General features: G+C 35.5%; 2 protein-coding genes across 3 annotated transcripts; one reads left to right on the top strand and one right to left on the bottom strand.

Annotated features, from left to right (window-relative positions):
* Positions 1-1,097: 1,097 nt before the first annotated feature.
* alg12 (ALG12 alpha-1,6-mannosyltransferase) lies at positions 1,098-8,075 on the bottom strand. Of its 2 annotated transcripts, XM_034025140.3 has the most exons (9): positions 7,803-8,065; positions 6,998-7,130; positions 6,589-6,762; positions 5,942-6,136; positions 5,120-5,223; positions 4,685-4,908; positions 4,079-4,248; positions 3,650-3,725; positions 1,098-1,742 (listed from the first exon to the last, which is right to left on the bottom strand). In XM_034025140.3, the coding sequence occupies exons 1-9, from the start codon at positions 7,959-7,961 to the stop codon at positions 1,514-1,516; spliced, it is 1,464 nt and encodes a 487-aa protein (XP_033881031.1). In that variant the 5' UTR covers positions 7,962-8,065; the 3' UTR covers positions 1,098-1,513. The 2 variants fall into 2 exon arrangements, with proteins under 2 accessions (XP_033881031.1, XP_033881032.1); XM_034025141.3 differs by lacking the exons at positions 1,098-1,742; positions 3,650-3,725 and adding an exon at positions 3,732-3,863 and having other exon boundaries at positions 7,803-8,075.
* Positions 8,076-8,200: 125 nt separating this feature from the next.
* LOC117415375 (cysteine-rich with EGF-like domain protein 2-B) lies at positions 8,201-18,080 on the top strand. The gene is made up of 10 exons (XM_034025637.3): positions 8,201-8,892; positions 9,348-9,430; positions 9,838-9,948; positions 10,329-10,420; positions 13,670-13,846; positions 14,451-14,549; positions 14,982-15,065; positions 15,501-15,596; positions 16,087-16,227; positions 17,772-18,080. The coding sequence occupies exons 1-10, from the start codon at positions 8,767-8,769 to the stop codon at positions 17,837-17,839; spliced, it is 1,077 nt and encodes a 358-aa protein (XP_033881528.1). The 5' UTR covers positions 8,201-8,766; the 3' UTR covers positions 17,840-18,080.
* The last annotated feature ends 1,531 nt before the right edge of the window (positions 18,081-19,611 follow it).

The following is a 19,611-nucleotide window of genomic DNA, read 5'->3' as shown; positions in this document are numbered from 1 at the left end:
AGGAAATTAATTCCAAATTGTACCCCTAAAAATGGAAAAGGGCTCGCTAATAACAAACACGTATTAACCACTGAGTGTAATAATAAGGAATTTTAGTTAAAACCTGACACATCCTCTAAAAAGTCTTTCCAATATGAGGACTACAGCCTTCATATTGCCTTCCTCTTTATACTGCCACGTATGGGTGGCAATATGACTGTCCAGGGGTTTGTATTCCCTTGCAACAAGAAAAATTATAGAGGCATGGACTTAAGTCGGAACACAAAACTGGGGTACATAAGCTATGGAAATGATTATTCTTGCATTTGTATTTCTTCTGGTTTATGGCAGTAAATATTTACTATAAAAAATACATTTAAAACCTATTCATTTAGACACAGGCACACAAATGATTTAATTACTTGAACTTGGTTGTTACTTGAATTGCATGTAGTTATCTTACAAGACCTAAAATTGCATGGTTAGGAAATCCTCAGTTCAGGTAGCAGGGATGGGCAATTCTGGTCCTTGCAGACCAGGGCTTTGTTCCAGCCATGTTAGTTATTTCATAATACCTGTTCAACATGGTATACAGTACAATGGCCCTCCAGGACCACGATACCCATTCCTGTTTTAAAGTGGAAACTTGCGATCATACTGTCACACATTTTGGGTTTCATCATGAGAACTACATGTCCATTTGTTATGAAGCATAGTGTATATGTTCTTTAGCACAAATTATCTAAAATTCGATCTCTTTTGTTTTCAATGCTTCAAATGTATAATATCTATTGTATTCCCTTTTAACATTGACTCGAGTTTTATCTGTCAGTTAAAGTGTACATGGTATAAAATAAAATGTATACGTGCAGGTCAGTCTGCACAATGTAATCTCTTTCAAATTAACCCCATTATGCTCCACAGATTAGTGTATTGTTTATTGCCTAAGAGATTCATTTTATATTTCTGATAAGGTTATTTTGTATATGTACTTCAACATTTTAATAAGCAAACAATTCTCCATCTTAGTAATTTATCATATGCATAAAATAAGATGTATGAAACATATAGCAAAACATGTGTAAGTGCAGTGCATATAAAACCATACTTAAAATAACTGCAAAGCAATGTGATAGACTTTAATAAGGCTTAAAATTTTGTGTTTAAAAAAAAAAACAAAAAAACACACACACTTTAAAATGTGATTCTAGAATAAGAATTAAGGTTTTCACAAAGAACTACTCAAAGATATTTTATTGTTACTGGTACTTGCATGTACTATTTTGATGATTCATGGTTATTTTAAAATAAAATACTCTTCTGTTGTATACTCCTATTATATCAAATTAGAGCAGAAAAACATTGCCTTGACTGTGATCAAAATAGGAGTCCAAGTATTATTTAAACAGCAACAAAACAACAGCTTCAAACTTAAAAAAAAAAAAATAATAAATTAAGTGGTCCAATATATATTTACTTTCAAAGTACATGATTTACAAAAATAGAGCTTGGGATTATTTCATATATTTTCATGCTAATGACTTTTTTTCTTTTCTAGTAATACTAATTTTGTTTCAAGTTTTACATACAGTGGAGGTAGCAAAGACACATTTACAGCAAGTTCACTAAAGCCAGGTATATTTGCCAGAGTTTTGTGCGTGCCTTTGAAGTAAACTAGCTGGGCTGGCTGTGCTTCAATCAAGACATGTGAGTAACTAGTCATTTCTGGGTCTCCTGGTTTAATATCTTCCCTTTTGTCATACCTACAACACAGATATAAATACTATAATTAATAACAGCACCAAATGTTAGATTTTCATGCCTTTATCAATTGTTTTTAAAGATTTTTCTGCATTTATATATATGTAGTATAAACATTTCATTTTGGCATATAAACATAATGTACTGTATATTTCCTGACTTTATATAATCTGGTATTATGACTAGAATCATATTTATATACAAACATTAGATTTCAATATAACCACAAATAGTAACTCAACAGTAACAAAAGTCTATAGAAAAACAAACTATATGGTGATAAAGCAGTAAAAGTAAAAATCATTGGGTGATGCAATAAATGTGGCCACCTCTGTAAGCAAACAAATAAATACATAATGCATAATTTACTATACGGCAAAAGGTTCCATTATAAACGTTCGTGGTTCCAATTCAGCCTGTAAACCCTCGCAACTTGTGGCAGTGGAACGGTATGTTTTTCTTTCCGTTTGTAGATTTTTGCTTGCCATTGAAACTGTCTGTTTTTGTTGTTTTGGTGTTCTGTATACCCCAAGGTGTCTGATAACAAACACACCCAAACAGACACCGTTACAACGGCAAGCAAAAATCTACAAACGGAAAGAAAAACACAGTGCCACTGCCATATCGAAGTTGTGTAATGAAGTTTCAATTTAAATTTTCCTCAGCAACAGTGTGACTGTACACAGGGAACGTCTGAAATAATGCCAGACTATACTTCAACATCAGATTGTTCAGAAACTGATAGGGAGATGGAATTTGTGTCCGAATTCGACTTTCCCCACTCAACGATGTGTCAGGCAAATGAATACCAAATACAAATGATGAAAAAAATGCAATATTTAATTTTTTAGGTCAGATCATCCTCAAAGACCTCATTCCGAAAGGAAATATATTGTTTCCGAATCTCATTAACTAGTTTATTTGATACATGTTCATTCTGCAAACATATCGAATCAGCTGGAGCTATATCTAAGACTTTAGGGATGTGTATTGAAATAACACAGTGCTGCTATAATTGTGGTAGGTCCCTTCATTAGTTAGAAATGAGAACAACTCCATCTTGGGTTTTCTTTTCCCCGCAACCACTTACACAGCACAGACTTTTTTTTTGACTGCAACATTAATCATGTGGCTCAGAAGAGATGCTTGAGAACAGTGATTTTGAACATAGCAGTGTGGCATTATGCAGATGTTTGGGCGCATATGGATTCTACAAGGTGGGATAGTTTGTTTTACTTTTTATGTAGTGCTGATGTACCATTTAAGTAGTGCAATACCCCCAACAGTGATTATTACTGTAATAAGAACATTATGTAATCGGAAATGTGGGCAAGTCGGGTAGCCTATTATAGATTTACCAGAAGTATTTTGAAAATGTAAACATTTTGACTGGATATCTGTCACTAACCTAAAATGCTGGATTTTAACTCAGACTACCATAAGGATCAGCATTCTTTAGCAAATCTCTTTAGCAAATAATGCATGCATAGTACAAAGCGCTCTCTTATTGAATGTTGGTATTTTTTTGGTATCTGTGTAATGCTATGTCCGAGTTTTTTTTTTTCTTTCCCTTGATTTTATATTGTTTTGCAGCCAAATAAGGCAGGCTGCACTTGCAGTTCTTTAACACATCATAAAAACTTCTTGTAAACCCAGTTTAAGAAAGCTGCACAATATCAGTAGATAAGGCCAAATTGGAACACTGACAAACATTTAAATATACTCTACCATATTTTAATATTAATTAGGTCACTTGAACTTTGACAGATCATTTTTTCTCCCTAAAAGGTAAACCTAAATTGCCTGAAAGGTACTACCAAAATAGCGTTCCAAAAACATTACATTTTTATTTTTGCATGTAAACCAAGCCAAAGTTTTTCTTAGTGATAGTGTTTGTGCTTTAGCTTACCTCCAGTTATTGTTAAGCTCCAGAAAGCGTGAAACCCCAGTTTGTGCGGCAGCCCCGCTGATGTGAACTGAAACATCTGGAATTAAATTGAATCGGCCTCAGAAGCAAACTAAATGGATATTACAACTCCAATTCTTGTGGTGAGGCACACACAACCTACCAAGGCAGAATATGTCTTTGTTTCTTTAGTGAACCCCACCCCCAGAGAAATTACCTGTAAGAATTTCAAACATTTAAGTTTCCCTTTCAGAACATTGCAGTCTATCCTAATTAATGGTGACAGTTCTTAATTGTATTTTAATTTTACTTAAAACTGTTGCCCCTTAAGCACGACAACAAATTAAAATGTGTCTTAATCACTGGGATCTAGCAGTTGGGGAGAAACAAACAATAAAATACTACATTAATACAAAATAAAATTGTACTAACCTGCAGTTGAAGGTAATAATTCATGTAGTTTGTCCATAGCTTTTCCACCAGGGTAATTAAACTGGGAGACATATAGTGATGTGCCAGAGTATGCAGTATTAACCATTAAATGGCCAATTACAACTAAAGTGCCTAGTTGATAAATCCAAGATTTGTGATAGTTATTTAATCTGCAATTCAAAGCAGATATAACATTTAATGGTAAGAATGCCAGTAAAGTATATTCATAAATATAATGGCTGATAATAGCCTGTGGGTTTTGTGCATGCAACATGCTGTATATACGTTATGACAAAAACTATTTAAAACTAGTAAAAATGTTCAAACACAAAACAAAATACTGGGAGTGACCCTGTAATTACAGGGCCTACTTTTGAACTATATAAATAAATTACTCATTGGTCTTAAAGATTAATATATCTACCAAAACTACACATTTGAGGCTGAATTACTGAATGGAGGTACATGGCATGAAACATTTTTTAAATTACTTTGCTAGCTGCAAACACTAAAATAAAATAAATAAGACAATAGATCAACCTCTGCTGATTTTAATCTTGTACAATGATGAATAAAAAAAAGTTTTAAAAAAATGCAAATACTTACATGTAAGAACAACCTTTTGCTGCTACTATGTTAAAGACTGGAACTGTGTATATTATAAAGCGCAACTCCTTGTGAGGCAGAAGTGAATATAATAAAATAAATCCCATGGTTGGTAGAAGCAGAAGTCGTGTTCTCCTATCCATTGCACCAAGAGGAACAAACAAAATAGTGCAGCCCAGTGCTCGGGGCAAAGCTGAATAGAAATACCACAGAAATGGAGAAGTCTGAAGAGAAGAGTCAAGGAAAGGCAAAGAATTGTGTGTCTGAATAACAGTGACAAACTTACCTTCTGTTCAATATGCATAAATATACTTATTACCTCATTCTACTACTGTATAATGTAAATCACACCCCTAGACATACATATCACATCCTCAGAGCCATACTGCTATTTTTAAGGACCTCTTGATGAGGCCTGAAAAATAAAAAGGATATTCCCCAGTTTGAGCTTTTATTCAAAACTATGTTGTACCAAAGTACTTCTCCTTCAGGCCATATCAGATGTTTCCAGAAAACAGAATCAACTGAAACTGTCAGGCCTTAAAAAAAAAAAAAAAAAAGAAAGTGAATACAAATCTAAAGTGTAACAAATTATGGTCCTAAGTGTTCCTCCATTATATTCTCATTGCAGAGATAATACAACGTAGAGACTTCTTAGCCTGGGAGACAGGCCTTTCAGCAGTGCAGATGGTTAAGGATAAATTACCTATGGTAACACAATGTGGTTTCAGTGGCGATAAAGTAGAACATCAAAGTTACAAACTCAAATGGAATGGAGGGTGTTCAAAAATTGTAAGTGTCTAACTTGTGTCCAGGCTCTTTATTAATAAAAAGTCTACAACGTAGAGACTTCTTAGCCTGGGAGACAGGCCTTTCAGCAGTGCAGATGGTTAAGGATAAATTACCTATGGTAACACAATGTGGTTTCAGTGGCGATAAAGTAGAACATCAAAGTTACAAACTCAAATGGAATGGAGGGTGTTCAAAAATTGTAAGTGTCTAACTTGTGTCCAGGCTCTTTATTAATAAAAAGTCTACACCTTTAACCTGAGGAATAAAAAGAAAACAAAACTTATGACAGGAGACTTGTTTTTACTGGTAAAACTCCCTTCCTGAACTGTTTCTGGTTCCAATGGCTATGTTCAGTTGACAGGTTATTTTGCAACAGTAGGGTTCTTAACTTTTAGGTTCTAGTGTAAAAAAAAAAAAAAGCTTGTGTGATATATTATACAATACAATGAGTCAGAATGCACTTACCAAGGCAGATTATACCAGCTGGAACTGTGTAGTAAAACAATTGTAAGACAGAAAGCCTTCTATTTATCAAAGACATCAATAACATAAGGCCCAGGAATATGCAGAGTTCGGATCTGAATACAATGATTGCCAGGGCAGATAGACTGATAAAGATGCCATGCTTTTGTTGCAACCAAGCAGTAAAAGCCAGCAGAACTGTAATGATAAGAAAGGGTTACAGATATTACATTAATAATCATAAGACTCAACAGTTCATTACGCAATAATGGTTACAATTACCCAACCACTTAAGGCGATAAACTCACATAGTTTTTACAGATATAACCATTTAGTACTAATTATAAGAACAACAAAAACTGGCAATCAGAATGTGGTCTTCCTACAGTAAAGCACCAGGTGAATGTGTGCATTAGAGCAACTTTCTGAAATTGGAAAAATGAGAACTGAAGAGCAAACCATAGGTTCACCCTAGCTTTGCTGGTCCCTGTCTTTAATTAGATAGCATGGTTTGCCTTGTACTGTTGAATGTTTAGCTAATATGAAACACGTAGTTCATTAAACCATAACTGCTATTTAAAAATCCACATGCAGTAGAACAAAAATGGTTTAACAGTAAAAATGTATGTATTATATGCAGATAACCTCACCTATGGGCAAGGCAAACACATTTGGTAGTGTTCTTGTGCTATAAAACATCAGATGAAACTGAGTGATCGTAATGAAGCAGAATAAGGATGCCACTGTTGATCCAAAGAGCCTTCTAACTTCCTTCTGAAGTTTCCAGAGTGCATATGTCACACAAAGACCCAAACAGCCCCTCACTGTTTTAAAAGAGGAAAAAAAGCTTTAAAATAGGATGAACAACGTTAGTTACTCACAAAGTACAAACAGAAAAAACATGTAAAATTGAGCTTTTCAAAGTTGTCAACTCACTACCACAACCTACTATATATTGGTATTACACCCCAACTCTTCATCACACAGAAGTGATATTAGCAATCAGTGTAACCATTTTGACCTTTTGAAAGTTATGATAAAACTGCAAGGTATTCTTACCTGTTATCTGCGAGTAAAACTTGGATGCTTCAAGAACTGAAAGGACATACACTACTGGTGAACACAGTATTGAAATAAAAAGTGGTCCAAGAAATGTTCTTGGGACAACACCAGGAAATTCATTATGGTCATACTAAAAAAAATAAAAAATAAATTAATTAATAATATTTTGTACACATGGTTACACAAAGTTTATTATGGGACATCAGCAATCATACTGAAATACTCCCCGTGGTATTCTAATGTAATAAACTATTTCAGTATTAAGTAACTTTCAAGAAAGATAATTCCTAGGATAACAAATGAAACCCTGTAAATAAAAAATCCTATACTGGGGGGAAAAAAAGACATAGATATTTGATGTACACATTGGTTGCTGTTTTGATTTTAGTCATCTTTACGGGACCGGTTACAGTTAGCAATGTTTAAAGTTGCTTTTGATTCAAGAATCATTAAAATGTGCAGCTGAAAGGTACACTCCTCATTTGAATACTGCTACACCATAGCGCAAATACATTGTAACAAATTACGCTTAGCTTAATATGAACATGTCATAACAAAAAAAAATCACATATTTAATTATATACCATAATATCATATTTAACGCATGGATCGGGTTGGACACATTAATGACAGACCTAACACTGTTTTTATTATTTGTTGTTATTATTATTATTTGTATTATTATTATTATTATTATTATATTTATTTATTTATTTATACGAATCAGTTCACACCCCTATTCTCAATCGACAACATGCAGCATCTCATCGATTAAGTGAATACATTTTATGAAGTTCCATACCTTTTCTAAATCCAGTCTGTGATAAAGAATGTCGTGCATTGCCTGTAAATTAAAACTCTCCTCTACCTTAGTGTAAGGGCATATCAATAAATGAACAAAAACTACAGAAATGATTAGAAACAGCAGGGCCTGTCCTGTGGAGTTTCTTTTCTCTGCCATGTTGCGTGATCTTCTCTCTCAGGTTCAAAGTTGAAAGGTAGAAGTTCTTAACAACGTAACCAGGGAAACAGTAAACGTTCCCTTCAGCGCGCTTATTATTTTTAACTTGCTTGTGTGACTACGACAACGCTGACACATATCTAAACGTATTTATTATTATTATTATTATTATTATTATTATTATTATTATTGTTATTATTGTTTTTTTAAATCATAGCTGTTTTTTATTATTTAAAATCGCTTAAAACACGTGTGTTTTTAAACTACTATTGTTTGATGTCGAGTCGGAGATAGAAGACTAGCCTAGCAGAATACAATGTGTTGTGACCGTTGTACTTGTAGGGATGTTTTATTCAGACTGCGGCAAAAAATAAAGCTCTACAATCAAAAACATTACAACCAATTAACTGCATTAATGAGAAAAGCATACTCCCTCTTTCGGTTTTTACTGTACTGTGTCTTTAAAATGTACACGCGAGTCATACATTGTCCCATAGCGTGGCGTGGTCTCATTGGCTCTGCCTTTGATTTGCTGTCACCGTTTTCAAATCAGACGAAGCCACACAAGTAATATGAGGCTGACGCGGAAATCAAAATCTGGTAAAGTGTGTTTTTTTTTTTTTTTTTTTTTAACCGGGTGTCTCTGAACGTTACCATTTTTAACACGCGGGGTTCTTCTATGTGGATTTATGCATTGAGAAGAATCAAATAAGCCATTATTGTATTTAAAGCTGAACTGATTATCAATTATTTTAGTATACTCACTTTTATTGTCACCTCTACACGAATCACTCCTTGTAAAAAAATGCAATTTGTAAATATAGTAACGTTATTGACACTTACTATAGTTTTGCACAGTCCCTGTTCATTGGCTGGCGATTCAAAAACATCCTGTGCAACGTGCCGGACAATAGTTGACAACTTTGTTAAGGTAAGTTTAAAGACATATATTAAAAAAAAAAAAAAGTTCTTATGTTTGTACGGTGGTTGGATTTGCTCAATTAACACATTTACATAATTTAGCCTAAACGTTATTTGTCTGACAGAAAAACAGGAAATGTATTAGCAATACTATAGATATAAATAATGATATACAGATATAGCCTGCATGTTCAATGTAGTTTGAACAATCCAATTCCCTTTATCAAAAATCGTTATTTGTCATTAATCCCGACAGTCAGTAGACATCGGGCACATTCACTTGTCACACTTCTGTACACACGACCCCATTGGGTTCAGACAGGTTGGGGTGTCCTTCCAGCCAATTATAAAATTGGGAGGAACATAAATGAGCTGTCTTTTAAATACTGAAGAGAGGGACTTTGGCAGTAGTTTTTAATTATATTTACTTTTTTTTTTGTTATTAAACTTGGATTCTTGTTCTAGGGTTTAGATAAAACAGCTAAAAAGAATTTCGGGGGAGGAAACACTGCCTGGGAGGAAAGAGCATTATCAAAATATGAAACTAGGTATTTTATTTTAGTTTATTAATTAATTTATTTGTTTATTTGTGAAAAGGTTCAAATGTACAGTAATGTGGCCTTAACACTTAACAGGGAGGTGACAGGGTAATGTACTTGGGTGGGTCAGCAGGTATGCTAAGTTTGTTAGGTCACACTAGTGGGAAGGACAACCTTGCCCATCAGTGGAACAATGCATGCTTAAAATATTTAATATTTATGCAAACCTGAATTATCAAAAATGCACATTTGTGGCTGCTTATTTAAGGTGCAGTGGAGCATTAATAACTAAGCATTTCTGCATTATATTGTAACTCCTCACTGTTCTCACGCTAATAAACTAAATTCAATTCAAAATGTGTTTTAAATAATGAATGATTTTTGTTCTCAATGTTTTGTTTCGATTTTCTGTCAAGTGAGATTCGTCTAGTGGAGATCCTTGAAAACCTCTGTGACAGCAGCAGCTTTGAATGTAACCACATGGTAGAAGAACATGAAGAGCAATTTGAAAACTGGTGGTTCAAAAAGTTAGTGGGGTTTGTCTGTTATAATTTCCAGTTACACTGTACTTTGTGAAAAATGCATATAGTGAGTGTATCATTTACATTAAAAAAGCCTGCTAATTTAGTAGTAATATGTATGCATTCAGGTAACAAGTAAAATGCAGTAATACTTCCTGCTGTTTGGATGGTTTGCCCTTTTTTTCAGGGGAGAAGTTTAAATAAAGGTAAAACATGTTTGTGGGGTGGAGACTTTATTTTGGGGAATAAAATCTGATGAAAAAAGAAACCTTGCAGATTTCTCATGCCATGATACAGTCTAGAGTGTGGATGATGATGATGATGATGATGATGATGATTATTATTATTTTACTTTCCTCCATTTGTTTATTTTTTTCTTATTACAGGAAGGATAAATACCCAGACCTTTTAAAATGGTTCTGCATAGACAATATTGAAGTGTGTTGTCCTCAAGGAACCTTTGGTCCTGACTGCAACGGTATATGAGATTTTATTTATTTATTACTGACATTAGCAAGGAATCAAATCTGATTTTTATCATATTTATTTAAAATTAAACATTTAATTTACACTGCTGTGCAAAAGTCTTAGACATGTTGCATTTCTCTACTGTGATGCATTGTGAGCATCAACAATTTACTCAAAGCCTCCACTAGTGTTTTCTACTATTATAACAACCTTGACTTGCATAAAGAAGGAAAAACATTGAGTGAAATAGCTTGCATCACTCGATTTTCAAAGTGTGGGTATCCGAAGCATAATCAACAAATACAGAGAAACATCATCTGTAATTGACAAACCCAGGACTGGAAGACCCAGAAAGCTGTCTAACAAGGATGAGCAATACTTGAAGATAATATCCTTAAGGAATAGAACGAAGACAAGTGTTGAATTGACAACAGAACAGACAGAAGGCACAGGTGTCGTTGTCCATCAAATCAACAGTATGAAGGTCACTCTTGAAATCAGGACTTAAAGGATGTGTTGCAGTAAGAATACCTCTGTTAGGAAAGGGGAACAAGACTAAAAGGCTAAAATATGCACAAGAACACAGAAATTGGACTATGGAACAATGGTCAAAGGTGCTTTGGACTGTTGATGGATGGATGGACAACGACACCGGCGGCAAAGAAAGCCGTGGAAGATGCAAAGGCTGCCCTTTGAATCGGTGATATCATGGGGCAAGTTCAGCATGGAAGAGGGGGTCTTGGTCTCAGTTCAGCTCTTCCTACATTGCACAAGGTAGCTCCAGCTGAATGGTGGAAGCTGGTAGTCAATGAGGTGCAAAAGCAGGAGGAGAGGATGAGGTGTGTAAAGGCAGTTTCCCAGGCCAAGGAGGGAGAATGGATGAGATGGGAGAGTGTGGAACAACGCAAGATCGGTTGGCAAGACCTGTTGGCAATGGAACAGAGCAGGATCAGTTTCCTCATCAGGTCAATATATGATGTTCTCCCATCACCACAGAACCTAAACCTCTGGGTAGGAGAGGATCCCTCATGTCCTTTGTGTTCATCACCTGCAACATTAAGGCACATTTTGACAAGATGTAAGGTGGGTCTTAGCCAAGGACAGTTTACTTGGCGCCATGACCAGGTGCTGCGATGTTTGGCCTTAGCATTGGAAGACAAGCGTAACATGACCAATAAGTTGCCACCAGTTCCATCAAAACATTACACACAAAAGACAACATTCTTCTGCCCAAAACAGCAACTGCCAAGAACACGTGTTAAAACCAAGCCTCGCCTAGGACAACTGGAAGCTGCTAGAGACTGGAAAAATCTGGCAGATGTTGGTCAACGGCTTATTTTTCCACCTGAGATTGCCACTGCTAACCTTCAACCAGATATTGGCTTGTGGTCTGGATCAGCACGCCTTGTTCACCTGGTAGAGTTAACAGTGCCATGGGAGGATGCTGTAGATGAGGCATATGAGAGGATGAAACTGCGGTATGCTCAACTATACGTTGAAGTGGAACAGCGAGGATGGAGAGTCTGGGTTTACCCAGTGGAGGTGGGTTGTCGAGGATTTGTGGCACACTCTACAACCTGGTTTCTTAGAGATGTCGGATTCAGTGGCCAAGAGTTGAGTCACACAATGAAGAACTTATGTGCAGAGAGGAGCAGCAACTGGCTGTGGTTGAGACAGAAAGATTCTGGTTGGGGATCTCAAGCACAATAGAAAGAAAGAAACGAGTTGAGTGGGGGACGGAGGGGGGTAATGCTGGGACGCCACAATCACCGTCGTGTCGTGGGCTAGTCAACGAAACACAAAGGATGGAAGGTGCCCTCTTGAAGACCCCAGTGATATACCCTACTTAACTCAATCCAGATGGTTGTCATGCTGATGCGCTGGGGAGACTGTGGTTGATGTCCGGAGCCAGCATTGTAGACGTTGTGTGTGCTGATGCGCTGGGGAGACAAAATAAGCTGATCCCTGGAGCCAGTATTACACTTCAGCCATCAACAGCAGGCAGAAGGATATCTACATCATCAGATGGAAGGAAATGCAAATGGATGGAGACGCAGATGGATCACATTAGTTTATTGTAAAGCTACGTCTTAGTTGGTGCTTATCTTGGCAAGAGCTGAGTTCAAATCAGCATGAAGTTTTAACATCTACTCCTGTAATGGAAATCAAGCACATTCATTCCAATTACTGTTCCGGATCTACCTCACTGTGGGATGTCAATAATTTACATTTTAAAAGCTCCAGAATTGAGTTGTATTTTAAAGTTCCATCTGTTTTCTGTCATTAAACCAAACTGATTCCTATACTATTGATCTAGAGTACATCACCCTTGCTAGACTAAAGACAGTAAAAGACAAAACTTCATAGTTTATGTTTTTAAACAGTGGAATTTTTGTTTTTAATTACTTTGTGTACAGGTAAGTAAACATATGTTTATATCGGCATCAGCAGAAACAAAAACAAAAATAGGGACAAATAGGGACAAATTTACAAAGCATTCACCCAGACTGCCTTGGTACAATTACATAATGTCATAGGATTGCTGTGAGATTTCTGGATGAAAGCTGTTTATTGTCTGTGAGATCGCTAATAAGCCTAACCTGATTTGTTGCCTTTTAAAGTCTAATTTGTGCCATTATATTAGCACCTGTATTAATTGCTCCTTTGATCGTTATGCACAGAGTAAAAATATATATTCAACAGTAGTTGCTACACCATTAATTAAAATGCTTTGTTACGGATTTACTTTCAATAATAGCATGCTTAGTGTGTTGTAAATTTGTGTTTTGAAAGCACTTGCACATTAATGAGACTAAAGGTATTTATCGCATTAAAAAAAAAATAAGGGTCCTTATTCGCTGACTGCATCCGTGTCTGGCTCTCTGTCACACTCTACATGGTGATCATGACAACTGCTGTGACATGTTATTTATTAAAAAAATATAGCAGTCAAACTGAGGTACTATCCGATTTATGAGGACCCTTTGAATGTGGTTTTACTGGTTCAATAGTGCAAAAATCACTGATGCCTCAGAAGAAATGGTCCCTTAGGTGATAATCCTGGATAACCAATTTTGCTAGTTGGTTTTCCACCCCCACACTTCCCAGTCACAGAGGCTCTCGTCTCATTGAATAAGTGCCAACCAGACTGGTGATAATAGCCCTACATTCTATTGATAGTGTTGCAGCAGGAGTTCTCATTTTTTGTAGAATGTTGTTTTTAAATGATTGTGCTTGTTTTGTTATTTTGTCATTTTAGCTTGTGTTGGAGGGTCTGAGAGGCCATGTCATCACAATGGTGACTGTGATGGTGACGGCACTAGAAGAGGGGATGGGAAATGTCGGTGTAATAAAGGATACAAAGGAGATTTCTGTTTAGAATGTGATGATGGATATTTTAATAAAGAAAGAAATGACACATTCTCTCTGTGCACAGGTAAATAAATCGCTACATCACAAATCAATGCAAGTATTGGGTGATACCTGGTTATAATGAATAATGGTGAATGATTTCAAAATGATAGGACCATCGTAAATTTCCTTGTATTAGATTTCATGGTATTCAAATAGTTTGTAATCGTGTAGATTATTTCACAATACTGATTCAGGTGGTAGTAATAAAAGGATGCAACAGAATGAAACCAAAGAAACAGAAAAAAAACAAACCTTGAAAAAGTGCTTGAGTCCACTCTTGTGGTGATTATATCTGCTTGACTTGTACAGATCCCTAGCCTGGATTTACTCTATTGGGTCATTTATCAACAACACACCTTTTAGAAAAAAATAAATAATAATAATAACATTATTACAAGACATGTTTTTTTGCACTTACTCGGATAACATGTTCCCAGGCTGTAGAGTGGCCTCCTCGCTCACCAGACCTGTTTAGGAACCAAACGACCTTGGATTACACCATGTGTGGCTACTTGGAGTCAGTGGTATGCACATGATACCCAACATTTAAGTTTTCTGTAACTTAACAACTTGTGATGGACAGGGAATTGCTGATAGTGTTTACAGTTCCATTAATTTACCTACAGAATGTCATGAGTCATGCCAAACCTGCTCTGGCCCAACTAACAAGGACTGCAATGAATGCAAAAGTGGCTGGGTACAGGATGATGAAAAATCCTGCAATGGTAAGTTGATAATCATCTTATATTGTTGTACCTTTTACATGGTTATGTTACACAAAAAGAAAAAGGGGAAAAGGTGCCTGAAAAAGTGTCTGAGGTTCAAGTCCACCTGGTACACCAGTCTTAAGCATTAACATCTAGTTGATGTAAGAAATATATCAGTGAGAAATAACAAGAACAATACATTAAGGTATCTGGTATTTAATGCCTGTACCAAGGTCATCTTTAGTTGTTTCTGTTTGTATTCTTGTAATTAGAAACTATGGGCCAGATGTACTTTTGCTGCAGTGCAAAATTTGCTCCACTTTTATAGAAAGAGTCATTAATACAAATTATAAATCGACCATATTGGCAGCTTAAGTTACATTGTTGTTGATTTGCAGAACTGAGAGTTACCCTTGTTGAATAATATTTACAATATTTTTTTGTTTCAAGACATGGATGAATGTGCAAATGAGACATCTCCTTGTAAAGAAAACCAGTATTGCCACAATAAAGAAGGCTCCTACTCCTGCAAAGGTTGGTTTTAGAGGACCTGTTAAAGTAGTTTCAAGATAATATCGTTTTTTAAAACTTATTTAAATAAATCCATAAGGACCATGGTACATTTCCATGGAGCTTTGCCTCATGATGTACCCCAGATATGCAAAAGGATGCCCATTTGTTTCCTAAACAGGGCATCTTATAGGTATCTTATCTGATTCACCCATGTCACCCCAAGTGGTTCGCACCGAGCGTATTGTATAACATGGTATTTCAGTTCCGTCACCATTTCACATAGGGAGTGGGTAATTTATGGAAACATACCATGGTCCTTTAGTTGTGTAGTTTTCAGCATTATTACAATGGCAATATATGCTTAAAACAGGGAATGGTATTAAAAATAAATAAATAAACATACCTGCTTGAGAATTATTAAATTGTTTGTATAGGCTGATTGTTTATTGCTCCTAGCCTGTGATGCTGCATGTACAAGTTGTTCTGGGGAGGGTCCTGAAAAATGCACAGGCTGTTCATCTGGATACACTGAGGAAGATGGAAAGTGTACAGGTGAGAGCATTAAGGCAACCACATAACCACACACTTTTTGCCTAACTAAGTTGGCAGTTTTACATGGCCGCCTGACATTAAATATGTATAATGATTTATTAAGCATCCCTGTTGGGGACTTTTGGCCACTTAAGAACTTGGCCTTTGTTTTTAATATAATCTTTTTGCTACTTTAACATCTAATATCTCGTACAGCAATTGTGATTTTATGTAAACTTCTTGTGCAATATTTAAGAGCCCGTCACTTTGACCTGTGATATTACAAGGCTGCCATATTGGGGTCATGTAACCTTTTTGGTTTCCAGAAGGTAGAGCCCCAACACTTTGCGATATTAATATATTCCTAATCTGACAGTGTTTAGGAAATATATTCCTTGCCAATAGTAGCTTCTCTCCTGTTTTTAAAGGTCTTACTCTTTCTTCAATATCAGTGAATACTATAAATATCTCCTGTATTTAGAAGTGATACTGACATTTACTATATTTTCAGATATAAATGAATGCAGCCTCCCTGACAAATCATGCTTGCGTGAAAATGAGGACTGTGTTAACACCAAAGGCAGCTTCAAATGTGTTTGCTCTCAAGGCTTTGAAGACAAAGATGGAGCCTGCATACAAACTGAAGAAACAGGTAAATCTGGCTTACTTGGAAGTGGGCTCATGTACTTTAACAATCCAAGGTGCAACCGGCCTATGAAATCCTAAATTCTATTAGAAGGCTGTTTGGTCCAATCCCGGCTCGCTCACTGTGAGACCCTGAGTAAGTGACCTCCTTGTGCTCAGTCTTTCAGGTGAGACATTGTTGTAAGTGACTCTACAGCTGATGCATAGTTCACACACCCTAGTCTCTGTAAGTCGCCTTGGATAAAGGCGTCTACTAAATAAACTTATAATAATAAAATGGGTGTCTTAAACTGGTTTCTTTGACAGAAAAGAAACCTCCTTTTTTATTTGTGCAGTTCTGTAATTGTTTTTGTTATTTTAACATAATTATGTTTACCCATTTTCTAATTTCATGAAGACAATTGGAATCAATTTATAAAAACAAAGTGTGAGTGTTAAGGTTTTAAAACCTATTTTCTTACTAGCACTAGCAATATGGTCCCCCCTTTCTTTCGTGGAATATTTATTGGTTCTTTGCTTGTATTTATTTATACTTCAATGTGGAATGTGCTTCTTGATACCTGACCACTTTGAGTAAGTAGCAGGGTTCTGAAAAATATAGTTACACGTCCCCACATGTTGCTACAACTGTTTAAATAATGTACCTGTAATTTCTTTCTGTTGTTAACATCCCAAGGACTCTTTACACTTACAACTTTTTAAAGACTGTTTCAAAGCTGTTTTCAAAATGTCTGCTCTAGTGTACTGCTCTAGTGTACTGGTAGTGTAAGGATTATTGCCCACATTGTCAAACAGGTAACACAGCAATAACGATCCATAATGTGGTACAGATCAGAAAAGCCAGAGCTTTTCTTCCTTCTGGGATTTGGAGGACAGATCTCAAACACCAGTGCACTTAAGCTGACATTTTGTGAAGAGCTTTGAAACAGACTTCAAAGTTATAAGTGTAAAAGTGGTCAGGTTGTTAACAGTGAAAACATAAATTACAGGTATATTATTTAAACAGTTGTAGCAACATGTGGGGATGTATAATGGTATATTTTTTGGAACCCCACTACTTCCTCTTTAAGGCTGCTACACATCAGACTTTTAATGGGATGTATTTCAAACTCAATCCAGTGGTCTAGCTGTTATCAGTGTGACCTGTGACCTACAACAAAGGTACCAGGATACAGCAGTTTATTTATAAGGATTGTATTTTCTTTAAACAAGACTCAAACACTTTTGTCAATGTGTCTTTCATTTTTTTTTAATTTTATTTATTTATTTTTTATTTAGCAATGGTTGAAAAAACTAATATAATAAAGTATGCAAATACAATATTTATCAGACTTGCACAACCAAAGTTGCATGATGAATGCATACATGCTTTTAATGTATCCACATTTAACCTTGTAATTGCAATAAGACTTTTCAGGCTGTGCACATTTGTCAAATAATGCACTTCTGCTCACCACATGGTTTTTGACAAATCTCTGACTTTATCCAACAAAGCTATTTTTATCATTCCTGACTACTACTTTTGTTTTGTATTTGTTTTTAATTTTACAGAGGAAAACATGGAAGATGAGGATTCTTCAGAAACTGTATCGCCTGACAATGTGCATGAGGACCTATAATGTTTTCTAACCTTTGCTGCTCTATAACCACTTCATTTAAATTATTTGAATTGTATCATCAACTTGACTGCACTATCTGGACAAATGTTTATAACTGAAATATCTGGGGAGACAAACCGCTTACATTGAGATTAATAGAATTAAATGTGGCCATTACATTGTTTTTTGTGTACTCCAAATGCACTTACTTTTGTAAAAGGGATGTCTTTTTTGGAGAAAAATAAATTAAACCTTAAATGTATTTTTTTCACAATATAAATATTCCTTTTTTTATTTATTATTTTTGCATATGGTTGAAGTAGTCAATAAAAGGGTTAAATAATACTGTTTCACACTTCCAGTCCATATTTCAAATTCCAAAAGGGGTGTTAACGTGTATGCAGTTTCCAGCAGTGACCACATGATGGTGCAATATACTAAAGAACAAGAACACTGTAGTGTGGTACTATTCAATAATGGGGAGGAAAAACAACATATACTTGAAGGTCAGCAAGTACAGTACTTTTTAAAAACTGAACTACATCTGTGAAGGTTTTAGCCCAAGTACCCCTTACAATTTCTGCACTACTGAATGGTACCACAGTTGCAATAAAATAAATAATAATTATTATCAAAGTAATTTATTCCTGTTTATTTAATATATAATTTACGTTAAAAAAAGTTTGCAACTGACAAACTGCTGGTTTAAGACAAAATACCAAAGAGTAGGCCTAATTCTTAAAACGTTTAATTCCAGGTCTTTGGGTGCACATAATCAAAAGACAGTATTTGGGAATTTCATATTCACTTTCTAATGGCCAAAATTATAAATAATAATGTTTATTATGTACACCATTTACTTCCAATCTCAGCATAATTATGTGTGCCATTTAAAATGTTTACAAATTCAAAAGCATTAACCTCAAGATAAGACTATATTAAACAAACAATGATAAACCTTTTATTGAAGCCAACAAAATAATTATCCAAAGGGACTCTATAACTGTCTGTCGCTTTGCACTTTCTGTAGACTCTTGTGTTTTCTTCCTTTGTTTTTCTTTTGCAAGTTAGAAATGTATCCATTTTTTACTCAAGAAATGATACACAGAATAATCTGGATGTACTCTATAAAACACCGGAAACAAATTCAACCAGCCACTATTAATGTTACTGAAAAGCAGCCACGCCTAATAAATAAAACAAAGCCCGTCAAAGTATGACTAATGTGATTATTATTTATGTTTGCCAGAGCATTTCTACCAGTAAAGATCATTATTTTCTTTTCCTTACATACAGTCGTTCTGCATACCCCCTATTACCCTTTAAAAGTACCCCTGGTTGAAAACCCCTGCTCTAGATAAATACTGGAGCTTTGTTGTCCGATGGTACCCAGACTTGTGATGTACGACTGACAACTCCATGCACCACACTATCCTGGTAAAGTATGACACCCATGAACTGCATTCTGGGCCTGCTGAATTACATGATCTCTGTTCAGTTTAGGCCCTATTGGGTGAGCTTCCCTAATGTCTTCTGGGAAGGTGATCCCAACCTCCAACAATGTGTATTTTATGTATTTTTCGATACCCCAATAGATCTGTCAACAAAATTATTTCAGTTATTGTAAGCACAACCACAGTGTATTGTTTTACATTAACAGTTTTCAGTAATGTGTATAATACATTGAGTTTGCCCCGGTGGAAGAAATCACTAAAGTTGAAGGGAACCAATTTTGTGATACAGATTTTCAAACATCTAGCAGCTGTTACTAATATGTACTAGACTTGGAGTTT

The sequence above is a fragment of the Acipenser ruthenus genome, chromosome 7 (genome assembly GCF_902713425.1).
Source record: "Acipenser ruthenus chromosome 7, fAciRut3.2 maternal haplotype, whole genome shotgun sequence".
NCBI lineage: Eukaryota > Metazoa > Chordata > Actinopteri > Acipenseriformes > Acipenseridae > Acipenser > Acipenser ruthenus.
The sequence above is the reverse complement of the archived record's forward strand: the minus strand, read 5'-3'. Positions and strand labels throughout refer to the sequence as shown.